We start from the raw sequence: 12133 nt of genomic DNA, 5'->3' as shown, positions 1-12133 counted from the left end.
GTTTCTGCTTGTCTCTTTGAAAGGTGCTGTTAACTACTCTAAGTGGTGCTAAGATCTCAAGAGAGCCACTTTAATCAAAAAAAATAAATCTCAAGGGACCCTAAAATCTTTATAGCTACACATTCTTGAGATTAAAAAAAAAAAAAAGTTAACATTCTTTAAGGTATGATTACACAATATATAATAATAATAATAATAATAATAATAATAATAATAATAATAATAATAAATATAATTTTGTTATTTTTGACCTTTTTAGTACAACATATTTTTTTTTTATCATTTAATAAGAATAAATTTTATCATCTCTACGGGGAAAAAAAGTAAATTTTATCATCATTTTACAAATATATTATAAAAATATGTAAAATAATGATATCTTCTGATAATTACGTAATGATACCTTAAATTTGTTTTTAAAATAAGACAAAAAACAATCAGAAAATAATAAGTGTTTCAAATTATAACCATTTAGGTCATGGTTGGGCAAGAATTTCAAATTCAAGGAGGAAGCATGCAGTTATACAGGTGATTAGAACAATCTCAATCAATCACATGCGTTGAAATGCAAATTGGTAATCCCATTCTGAATCCAACGGCTGAGCGTTCTTAAGCGGACGACTTCAAGGGGCGTCATCGCAGCCGTGGAAATTTCTCGCTGACGTGGGATTGTGTTGGAAGTCGGTTGCTCCACGCGAGCATGACTTGGCAGGAATGAAAATTGAGGCCGGATATAAAGCGCCATTTAGGCATAATGTATAACTTTTTTCGAGTCCGATCGCTTGCCCCATCTCTTTTATCTCTCTTTCAGTTCCAAGAACGATAGGGTTGGAGTCCGGTGTTAGTTATACTCCGATCTCTTGCTTAGATTCTCTATATTCTTGTGGTTGTCTCGATTGATTTGTCTCAGTTTCAGACTTTCAGCTTCTCTTGATTACCTTTCTTGTTCGATATCGAGAAGTTTGAAAGGTTTTGTAGAGCGAATCGGAGTTTTCGTTGGGACAAAAAAAGAAAAATTCACAAAATTTTATTCCTGAGATTTGAAATGGAAAACCCAAAGAGAGAAGGTTCGATTGATGAGAATAAAATTGAGGGATCGGATCGTTTGAATCAAACTTCCGATGAGGTTTCTGATGAATCCGCTGCTGTTGGTGTTTCGTCGAGGGAATCTGAAACCTCTTGTGTTAGTTCTAGCGGCCCTTCGATTACTCCGCGGGGGATTAGGAGAATCTCTGGAAATGAACGAGATCTTACCGAGAGGCTTAGGGGTATCTTCAGGGATGAGGGTGATGAAGATCTGTTGCTGCAGAGTACCGATCGAGGAAACGGCATCCTTCAGTGGCTACAGGCCTTGGATGTGCAGGTTATGGGAGGTTGCCGTGCCGATGAAAGGCTGAAGCCGTTGCTGAAACTGAATGTCTCGAGTGGTATTACGGATGATAGCTTGCTGGCGCATATAAGTCAGGTTTGTTTACAGTGTACTTGAATATCCATCATGACCTCAATTGTGCATAGGGAGAGGAAGAGGGAAAGATTTGTGCATAATATTATTTTCGGTTGCACCATTGATTTGTTGCATCCTGATTTGTGAACAGCATTTTGAGGTCCCGGAAGTTGGTATACTGGCGAGATGTTTGTGTATTCCTCTAGTTACCATGCGTGTAGGGAAGGTCGTCAAGCAAGGAACCCTTTTGTTTCCAACCGCTACAAGGTAATGACAGTCATTTGAATTCGGTTACCAGTTATTTAAGTATGAAATCTTAATTCAGATATGCTTCCCACATCATGTATATACATGTCTGATTTGCTCTGAACTTGCAGTTTGAAACATTATTTTTTCAGAAGAAATAGTGTGCCTGCATTTGTCATTTTGTCTCTTCTATAATTTTTAGTATTGAAGTACTTTGTTATGTCCTGTATCTGTGCAAAAATTTATATGGGGACGGGATTTTTCTGTGTGAACCCTCTGCGGTCTGATATTCAGCCCCAAGAAATATTTGTGGCTGTTTCTAAGCATTGCATGATAATACATTTTGAATTTATTTATAATCTAGGCATGGCGAACTGGTTCAGTGCTCCCCCCCTTTTATTTTTTCTTGTTACCCGTTCATTATGATGGATAATTGGTCAAGTATTCTTTCTGTCAAGGTAATTTAGCCATACACAGTAATTTATATTGTTGTTCTTTTTAACTGAATTGTATCTTAGACTCTCATGGTTATACATATTATTGCAGTCAATATATTTTCATAGTTACTTCATCCTATAGCTCAAGGGTTTGGCACTGAAATTTTGGTGCTATAAATTTCGGTGGAGGTTTTCAAGGTCCAAATGGCCAAATTAGGTTCTGAAACTTTTAGGAAACCCCATTTTAGGCCCTCTAAACATAATGGAACCGTTAGATTAAAAAAAAAAAATGATAGTTTGACTTCAGATGGTAGTGTATGCTATATGCTGCTGTATACGTTCTCTAATATGACCTATTCCACACAAAATTTAGTACTAGAACACATCTAATTCAATTTAAACAACTTAAAAATATGCATTAGGAAATAAAATTATAAACCATTTCGTAATTATTAAATGTGATATACCGTACATGGTTCATTACAAAGAGTCAAAGATATGGGAGTTGTAAAGATTTAAGAACGAGAATCAAAGAAGAAGAAATAAGTGAGAGACAAAGAGATTGGTATAATTTGGGAGTCACAACCGTGTGATTGGGACTTCCCCTTTCATTCAATGTATAGACTACCTGTTACATAGTCATAACTCAAATAGGAAAGTAGAATGCATAATCAAAATAGGAAAACTAACTCTATCTTAGCTAAAAATTTTCCTAAACCCAATAGGACACTAGCAAAGATATATCAAATATTATCCCATGGTATGGAGGTCTATGGTCGCCCATAGCCTTCCAACCGATACATGCTCTCATATACTATGCTTCCCCTTAAGCTGGAGTATGCACATAGCAACAAAAAGCTCTAGCTTGGATCAACAAGAACTCCAATGATCACGGAAAGAATTCCAGTCAACCATCATAAAGCCATCATCAACTCCAAAAGCAACGGAAGTCCTCAAAGAAGGCACTCCAATATCAACGAAAATCCCTTTGAAAGCAGGCATTCTAACAACGAAAGACCTTCTCAAAGAAGGTGTTCCAACAGAAACTGTAGCTCTCAATAGCTACAACAAAAGTATTCACGAGCCTCAAATAAAGTTCTTCCAAAAAATTCCACAGATAAATAGGCAGCATTAGGTCGCTGGGGACCAAACAACATTAGGTTGTTGAATATACCAGACAACATTAGGTTGCTGAATATACCATCTTCGAAAGATAAAATAGTTGCTGAGGACACACACACGAGCATAAAGGTCTTCAAACGAATAATCTTGAGCAGACAATAATTTGAATCTCCCCCTCACATGTAGCACACAAGGGCAATATTTTCCAATAACCACTATCACAAAGAATCCCATAACCAAGAGCTTACATAACAAAATAATTTCCATTCTCCCCCCTGACGGTAGCAAATTTGAACAAAGAACTCCAATTACTACGCATAGAAGTACCAATTTTCCCAAAAAATACAAATTCCAAACTGAGGCGATCTTGGGCCCACCAAATCAACAATTTGGCATATATATATCAAATGGCAATTCTGTAAGTACTTCATATATTCCCCAATTGGTGCAGAACCCCAGGTCAAAATACTCAATTGGATTTGATACAGACCCACTTCAAACAATAGAACTAAATTAACCCAAAGTCGATGGCAATTTTGTAATTAATCCATCAATTCCGGGTTTAAAACCCATCATTGACCACAATTATTGGCCCATCCAAACACACAATAGCCAAAAATAAGGAAGAATGGCATCATTGCAATTAACCAAAATTGAAAAGGGGATGGTATGACTGTAATTTAGGTGACATTCAGGTAGAAGCCTAGCCAAGGCAAAAGGGTAAACTGGGAAGAGACAATAAAATAAGGCAAAGGGTGGATTAGAGGTAATAGTGACATAAAGCAGGTGTAATATAAAAACACAAATAAAAATAAGATTTCATGCCTTAAAACAAGGTAACGTGGGGACTAAAGAAGAATGATGACACATGTCACATGGGGTAATGACGGAAAGAAAGGAAAGGATGTCAATTTAACAAAGAAACAACTCACAAGAGGATGTCATATTTAAGAAGAAAGGGTATTCTTGGAAGCAAAAGAAAATTGGTTGAAGGGCACGATTTAAGGAAAAAACAAATCAAATTGGGTTGTCTTCAACCTTCATTTCCAAGCAGGAATAGAAGCAGCGGAAACCCAGGAATAACCAGATTTCAACCCTTCGACCAAGAGATCACAGCCGAGAAACAAGCAAATCAGTTGCAAAATTTTCGCAACCCTTGAGCAACATTTCAGTTATTCACCTTGCAAGGAACAACGAGTGGTTGCAGCAATGCAACATCAGAAAATCAGAAGTGACATGCAACCAGCAAGAAACCAGGTTGTCTCAACCCTCCATAGCAGAAAATTAGAAAGTCTTCTACTTCTTCTTCAGAGCCCATATCAGTAGATCGGTGGCAGAAAATCATAAGAACTCATGGTTGTAACCATGTGGAAAATCAACACTATCAATCAATAGCACATAGCAAAAGACCAGCAAAAAGTTCGATAATCAGGACAAGGGATCAGCAACTCTAGTTCAGAGGAACAATCATATGATTGTAACAGCGAGAGAAATCCCCTTTTCAACCAGCAGAGATCAAAGAACGATTTGGGTTTCTTCTCGATAAACCCAGCAGCAAACTAGATGCAGTCGACTATCTCTCCAACAATCGACTCCAGCAGAAAATCGACACCATCAACACTCTACAATGCAAACTGAAATCTTTAGCAATCAATTCCAGCAACATCACTATACGATAACAGGATAGCACCAGCAGGAAGCACACCAGAAAAGGAACCGACATGAACCTGACTTCTCTCACATCAAAACTCGAACTAGAGTAGCGAGAACTGAGGACATACACGAACAAAATTAGACACAATTTGCATCAAACCTTCATTGAAACCCTAGTTCTCATTTTTCTCTGAACTAGAGCTTCACTAGTAGCATAACACCTTTGAATGACTCTCAAACCAGAAACTTGTTACTCTCTGATACCATGTAAAGATTTGAGAACCAGAATGAAAGAAGAAGAAAGAAGAGAGAGACAAAGAGATTGGTGTAACTTGGGAGTCACAATCGTGTGGTTGGGACTTCCCCTTTTATTCAATATATAGACTACCTATTACATAGTCATAACCCAAATGGGAAAGTAGAATTCATAATTAAAATAGGAAACTAACTTTAACTTAGCTAACAACTATCCTAAACCCAATAGGACACTTACAAAGATATATCAAATATTATCCCATGGTATGGAGGTCTATGGTCACCCATAGCCCTCCAACAGATACATGCCCTATATACTCTAACAGGAGTCAAGAATACAAGCAAGTCACCCCTATTCCCATCCTAGAGTCCTAGTATCACATCGAGCTTTGGGCATCAAAGCCACTAGAAGTTTCATTTTTCTGCCAAAGCAAGTTATCCTCTGATTGTTTTGCAAATGTTGGTATTGTCATAGTATGGTGGAAGAAACACTCGAACTCCTCCACAATGGTCCTATAGATGGAATCGTCAACAGACTGGAGGTACCCTCACCTAGGGTATAGATCTCTGAAAAGTGATGTACATTCAACTTCGAATTTTTCTTAAATCTTCCAATAACACAGCAAATTGTCGCTTCCAATGCATTCCTTTCCAATAACTAATCCTATGCTTGTATTGGAGCGATTTGGCCAAAAATCTCAAATATCACAGTTTTCGCAGGGCTTTCTGTCGAAGTAGCGAAACCAGCAAAATAGGTTGAAATTCATTTGAAATGGGGTATTTTTATTATAAAGCTAAACTACTTTTTTTTTGTTGAAATTTTGGTGAAACACCAAAAATTTTATCAAAATTCTGTATCCCTTCAGTATTGCACTATATTGTGGAATTTCGCGAAATCTTAAACTATGCTTCAGCTTGTCGATTAGCAAGTTATGCAGCATAATTCCATGCATAGAGCGAGTTGTTCATTCTTTCTGTTTGTTTCTTTGCAACTGTGATTGATCATATGTTATAATGCACAGCAATACCTTATGTAGGCGTTGTGATGTGGAGCCTAAAATATGCAATGGACTGGTACATGTCATGTGATACAGTTCATTCATTGCATCTGACTGCATTCAGGTTATTTACTGATCTGATAGTTGCCTTATTCCTTCATGTCTAAATAGTTTGTGGCTTCCTCATAGTTTTGCATTATATTAGCTTAGTTCCATATGCATCATTATTCTGTCATTTTCTTTCCGCTTTCTATAGGGGGTATTAGATATAGAGGGAATGAGTAAGACATCTTATGTGTTTGGTCTTCAGGTGGCCTTTTGGAGTGTGGGGGAGATGAATGGTCCCTGCATGAAAGAATTTTCATGGAGTTCGTCTTTTCTGAGTGTATGTATGCTAAATCATAGTTTGACAAGACTAGCGTAACCTAACTAGTTATTTTGGAAAAAAAGTGGCCCATACCGTACAAGTTTCTTGATATTTTCTTGAAAATTGGAGATAAATTTCTGATGTTTTTTATAGTAGTTAATGCATTTCTTTCGTAATTGTACTGGGCTTCTCTCTTTGTCAAGGATGCTTTCCTTTTGGGTGGCATGTGTTGAATGCCCTTTACATGCACATGCAGATGCATTTGTGCAGCTTGACCATCTCTTGACGAGTTTTGCCTGATGGGTCCTATTTGGTCTGTTCTGGAACCACTTCATCTTGGAATGAGAATGTGATATGACTAAGAAGTGCAAAGTGAACATGAGGAGGCACCATTAAGGTTGGTCTTATAATTATTATCACTATGTTTAGCTCTCAATCAAAGGGTTCAGAAACAATGTTGTCCTCCTCTTCTTGGAGTTTTAATGATTCTTTCATATCTGGAAAGTCCACGATCATATGGTGGTTGTTATTTTTGCTTCTTTTGTATTACGCTTTTTTCTTGCATTGCTTTTTCACGCAGGTTTAATTCAGTCCAATCAAGAACATTTATCGTTTTAGTTTTAATATTCTATTTGATATCTTATTAGAGCGAATATTTTTAATGTGGAAGGTATCTTATTTGATTGAAACGTTGACCACTAGTGTAAGTTCACTACTAAATATAAATGGGCTGGAAAATATGTCCTGTATTTGTTGGTGATTACAGAAATTGCAGGATTTCATGTTTCAGCTTCTTAATGGTGGCATTGTTCATCCTTCCAAATGAATATATCTCTGTACTTGTAGGTAAAGTGGGCGTTTGTGATGTTCTGTTATGATCTCTGAATTAAGAGGAGGTGAAGGTAGTTTCATGTCCCCATATTGTGTAGTTCCATCTTATCATATCCAGCTACTATTTCTTTTGTGTGGGATAGAATCACCCTGATTGTATTTTGGGAGTGAATTTTGTACTCAGAGAAAGCTTTAGGACCCTTGAACCAATCTTGTATTGGTTCCTCTATTTGTTAGTGACAGCAGCTTCGTTCTTTGCTATTGGTATTGTCTTGTTGTACCCATTAATGGTAGATTATTATTTCTAGATCTACATCAGTGTTTTATATTTCCAGGGAATTTATTCTTTAAAAGTATTATTTGGTTTTGACAGAGTTTATTTATTCTGCATGACTTGATTAAGAAGTGTGTAGATAGGCTACTTAGGTTGGTGTTGTAGGAGTACATCTATTCCTTGAATACGTGTCAGTATCTTCTGTTGCATACTGCACAAAAATTAGAGGAAGAAGCTATTTAAGACCAAACTCTTTCAAAAGATAAAGAAAACAATAATCTGCACAAACATATGCTGAGGAGTTGGAAGGGTAATATGGCTGGATAATTGATATCCTGTTTCCCACACAAAAACTACAATCAAGTGGAAAAGGTGGTGGTGTAAAAACTAACACTGCATTTAGATTTTTCACTAACAGTCGTGGATAGATTATTAGAATTGGACCTACCAACCTAACTGTAAAGAACTAAGATTGTACACTCACTGATTCAGTTGATCTTGTTTGAAACCAATCGTGTTGTGCATATTCATGTATAAATTTTTATTGCTCTTCATATGCACCAGTTACACAAATTATGCTATATTATACAAGTGTTTTGTTTCTGTAATCACTTAAATGTTGTTGCAATTACATTTTCTAGAATTACTTCTGTGTAAGCAATGCAATCATTGAGCTCCATTGGGAGTTATACTCAATAGGCATTAGGATTTCTTTTATTTCTATTTGATTAGTAGTAAGTATTAGCATTCTTAAAGTTTTGGTGTTTTAGATGGTATCCTTTTTGTTTTGATTTCTAAATACTCTTGAATAGTTGTGCTAGCTAACCATGCTGAACTGACTGACCAAGATATTCTTTCATTAAATATGTTTGTGGGTCATTTTCGACAATCTCAAAGGCTATATCTATTGTACAAATCCTCTATTAGTTTTCTTTTCTTGGATTTCAGTTACTAATTTATTACTCAAAAATATTTAGGCTATCTAGTTACATTTATTGGATGGTCAAATATAAAGTAACATTTCTTTCCTTCCAGTGATAGACCAGTAGTCATACCAGTTCTGCAGAAAACTGGTGAAGTGTAAGCCTTAGTTTTGGTTCTTGGCATAATATTTGGGAGTATTGGGCCAAACTGTAGTTCCTTTGGAGGCCCACCAGGATGTGATGACCCCAGGAAGGGTCCTCCTACCACCTCCTGTGGGTGGTGGGGTGGGGTGGAGAGGCAGCTGCTTATCTTGGACTGCTTCATGTACCTCTCAGATGTTACCGATGATGTATGAGTGTTAGTACCAGCCTGTTTCACGTTTCAATGATAGACTAGGTGGAATGCCATTCGGTAACCAGTTTCGTTACTTTCGTAGTGGTTTGCCCCACTGTCGCTGCCACCTTTGGGAACTGCTAATAATTTAAGTTGAATTTCACAAATAACTTTTTAAAATTGGGTGATTATGATGCCTTTGCATGTTTAGAAATGTTGATAGGTATACGAGTAAAATTTTTAAATCAAATGACCTAACATTTGCACACAATTGCAAGCCTAAGCCACTCATCTCCAATAACTTCAAAACATGTATACCAACTTGATCTAATCCATCTATCAGGAGGTTACCATGTGTGACACGTTGACCATTTTGATTAACATAAAAAGTTCTGAGTATCCAAAAAATTAGAAAGTACTGAACTTATGATTCATGGAGAAGATGAAATCTCCATTCATACTCATTAATTGTAGACAATTATTTTCATCTATATTAGTTGTTTTTTATACTTCATTTACTTGTATTCTTATACCTCCTTTAGTTGTTATTAAATGTTTCTAATTTATACGTTCCTCTTCTTCCTTCACATAGGGGAAATTTCTATATCACTCTTTTGCCCACATCTGATTTGCGAATATCATTTGCTGGGGATGATGGCTGCTCAGAGAAAGTAGTAACATTGAGTAGCAATTCTGAAAGCTCTGTAGTAATAGAAGATATCCCAGCTGACAATTCTGGTCGTTCTTTCTGTATAAAGCTACCAGATGGGAAAGTCTTGTACTTCTGGTGCTCGGAGAAATCAAAGCTCCTTGGCATGGAGTTGCTTGCAAAGGTATAAATGTGTAATTAATTCTTCAGTGACCAATATAATCCAGGATGTGTTTGTAGAATTTTGGCATAGTGGGCCCTCATTTTCCTTTTCTATGCACAGATGAAGGATATTGTTAGGAGGAAGCCTTCTCTAGCTCAGCTAACTGGAATCAGTGAGTCACGCCTTGACTGCTTTGCAACTCATCTCCGTGCTTATCTAATTGGATCAACAGTGAGCACTACCCAAGCAAATGCAAATGTCTCATCTTCTTCAGTGGATACTGTATCTAACTCCCTTGAGTTGGACCAGAGCACCCAACTTGTGCCTGCATCTACAAAACCATGCCGTGCACGATACAACAGTAGTCAAGTAGCAAAAACTCATGCCCTCTATCAAGGCAGCCTCAGCCCAAGATCTAATTCTTTCAAGGATGGCTTTCCAAGGAACGTTTCCCTTGCTAAAACTGTTTCTAGAGAAAAGATCAAGCGGCGGGGAGATGGTCATCTTTCAGTTGAGAACCTACCTGTTGCTTCCAAATCTGCTGCACAAGGATGTCTTGTGGAGGTCAGTGGATCCCAGCCCCTACGGCCATTAGGCTTCTTGCGATCTCTTGGGAAGCCGGATTCTCTACCAGCATTAACTCCATTGTCATCCCAAATTCCATCCAAGAGTAGTTCAAATTATTCTCCCTACTACTGCTGGTGCCCTCCCCGCACATCAACCTTGCAATGCTCTGCAACACTTCCACAACTGCCTATCCCATTGAGTGATTATTCTTTGTCTCTGCCGACTTTGTCTTCCTTGTCATTCGACATGAGTTCCCCTAGCCCCCTGTTCCCACCAAAGAGTTCTGTTGATGTCACTGGTATTATATCATTGGATTTCCCTGCTTTCCTGCCTGACCCAGTGAATCAGTTACCTCTCCCAGTTTCTTCGATCATCAGTGCAGCAAGCTCTCAGCAGATTCAAACTTTCACTCCCTTGATGTGTGACCCTATAGTGCACATTCTTGATGTCTGCTCTTCAGGTCAAGGCTACTTGGTCACTGCAGGGCCTCTTTCAACCCCTGTACCATCTTTGCACTCAAACCTTGTGGGCCCGTTGATCACAGAAACAGAATCAGTGGTAGAGAAGGGTGCAAGGGAAACGCTTCGGTTGCTCATTAGTTCGACAAAGACAAATCCACAACTGATGGGCGTTATACCTGTTGTTTTGAACAGCACTGACAAAAAACATGGTAACCTTGCTGTAGAAAGCAGGGGACTTTATAGTGGAATAAGAGATGTTGGTGCCATTGAAAATACTGTTGGTATGGTAGGATTAGTTTCCCAGCAGATGGTACATTGCGGGGAGGATGATTTGGACAACATATCACAGGTTGCGGAAGGCCCCGAAAAGTCCTGCTCAGATGATGGAGGGGCCAAGACTGACTGGAAGTAAGAAAGTTTTTTGCCTCTCGTTTTCACCTCCACGGCATGTATCCAAGGGTAAGTGTAAATATTTATGTTACTGTAATTTAGACATTATCAAGTTTATTTGATTGAAAAAAGCTTGTCATTCATGAGATCCAATTTTTGCTTTTGAAGATTGAAGAATCTTCGGTGTATCCGAGGAAAAGTGTAAATATGTAAGTAGCTGTAACTCAAACATTATCAAGTTGAAAAGATTGTCATTCATGTGAGTCAATTTGTGTTTTTCTAGAGATTGAACTATTGAAGTCTTTTTATACATATGGTCTCTCATGGTCATGAATGATCTGATCAGTTTAAGTGGGTAGATGGGAGGGCTTGGTTTCAGGGCATTGTTATGTTGAAGTGTTGCACACAGCCATTTTTTCACTCCTTATGAATTACTTTTAACCAAAAGGGGCATAGTGCTCTAAACAATTTTCTCCTTTGTTCTTGGTCGTCTCTCACTTTGACAATTGAAAAGTTGCACCTTTCACCTTTGTCTTCTCTTAAAATCGCAGTGGCCCAATGGTTTGTCTAGGCTTACATGGTTATATTCATAATTGTGCTCTTATGGTTAAGAGAAGGATACATGTGCAGGATTTCTGAATGGCTGCAATAATAAGATTCCCATACGTGATGCCCATCTGATAAAAGCCCCAAACTAGAAAGGTATTCCATGTGGTAAAGAACCCCATACCACGCAGGTCTTGTGAACAATGTTTTTCCTTACAACTGATAAATTGGTCAAATAATGAAAGGTGAGATTTTGATGGAGACACTAAAGGCCCCATTTGTTTAGGGGGTTTTGATTGGGTGGGATTATTGTACGGATTTTTAAAAAAATATGGAAAAATGTATTGTTTGGTTGGATGAGGTTGAAAAGTATTTAGACAAAATTGGGAAATGAGTTTTCCCTGTCTGCTGATGTGGCCTTCACCCACCCCCTTTCAAAGTCTTATCAAATTGGTGGGACTTTGTGGGGGGGA

At 37.8% G+C, this 12133-nt stretch overlaps 1 protein-coding gene across 2 annotated transcripts; it reads left to right on the top strand.

Moving 5' to 3' along the window:
• The first annotated feature begins 778 nt into the window (after window positions 1-778).
• On the top strand, window positions 779-11382 carry LOC122071073. Of its 2 annotated transcripts, XM_042635345.1 has the most exons (5): window positions 779-1465; window positions 1596-1711; window positions 9477-9717; window positions 9817-11183; window positions 11283-11382. In XM_042635345.1, the coding sequence occupies exons 1-4, from the start codon at window positions 1046-1048 to the stop codon at window positions 11134-11136; spliced, it is 2097 nt and encodes a 698-aa protein (XP_042491279.1). In that variant the 5' UTR covers window positions 779-1045; the 3' UTR covers window positions 11137-11183; window positions 11283-11382. The 2 variants fall into 2 exon arrangements, with proteins under 2 accessions (XP_042491279.1, XP_042491278.1); XM_042635344.1 differs by having other exon boundaries at window positions 9817-11382.
• Window positions 11383-12133: the final 751 nt, after the last annotated feature.

This window comes from Macadamia integrifolia, unplaced genomic scaffold (genome assembly GCF_013358625.1).
Source record: "Macadamia integrifolia cultivar HAES 741 unplaced genomic scaffold, SCU_Mint_v3 scaffold_187A, whole genome shotgun sequence".
NCBI classification, from domain to species: Eukaryota; Viridiplantae; Streptophyta; class Magnoliopsida; order Proteales; family Proteaceae; genus Macadamia; species Macadamia integrifolia.
The sequence above is the reverse complement of the archived record's forward strand: the minus strand, read 5'-3'. Positions and strand labels throughout refer to the sequence as shown.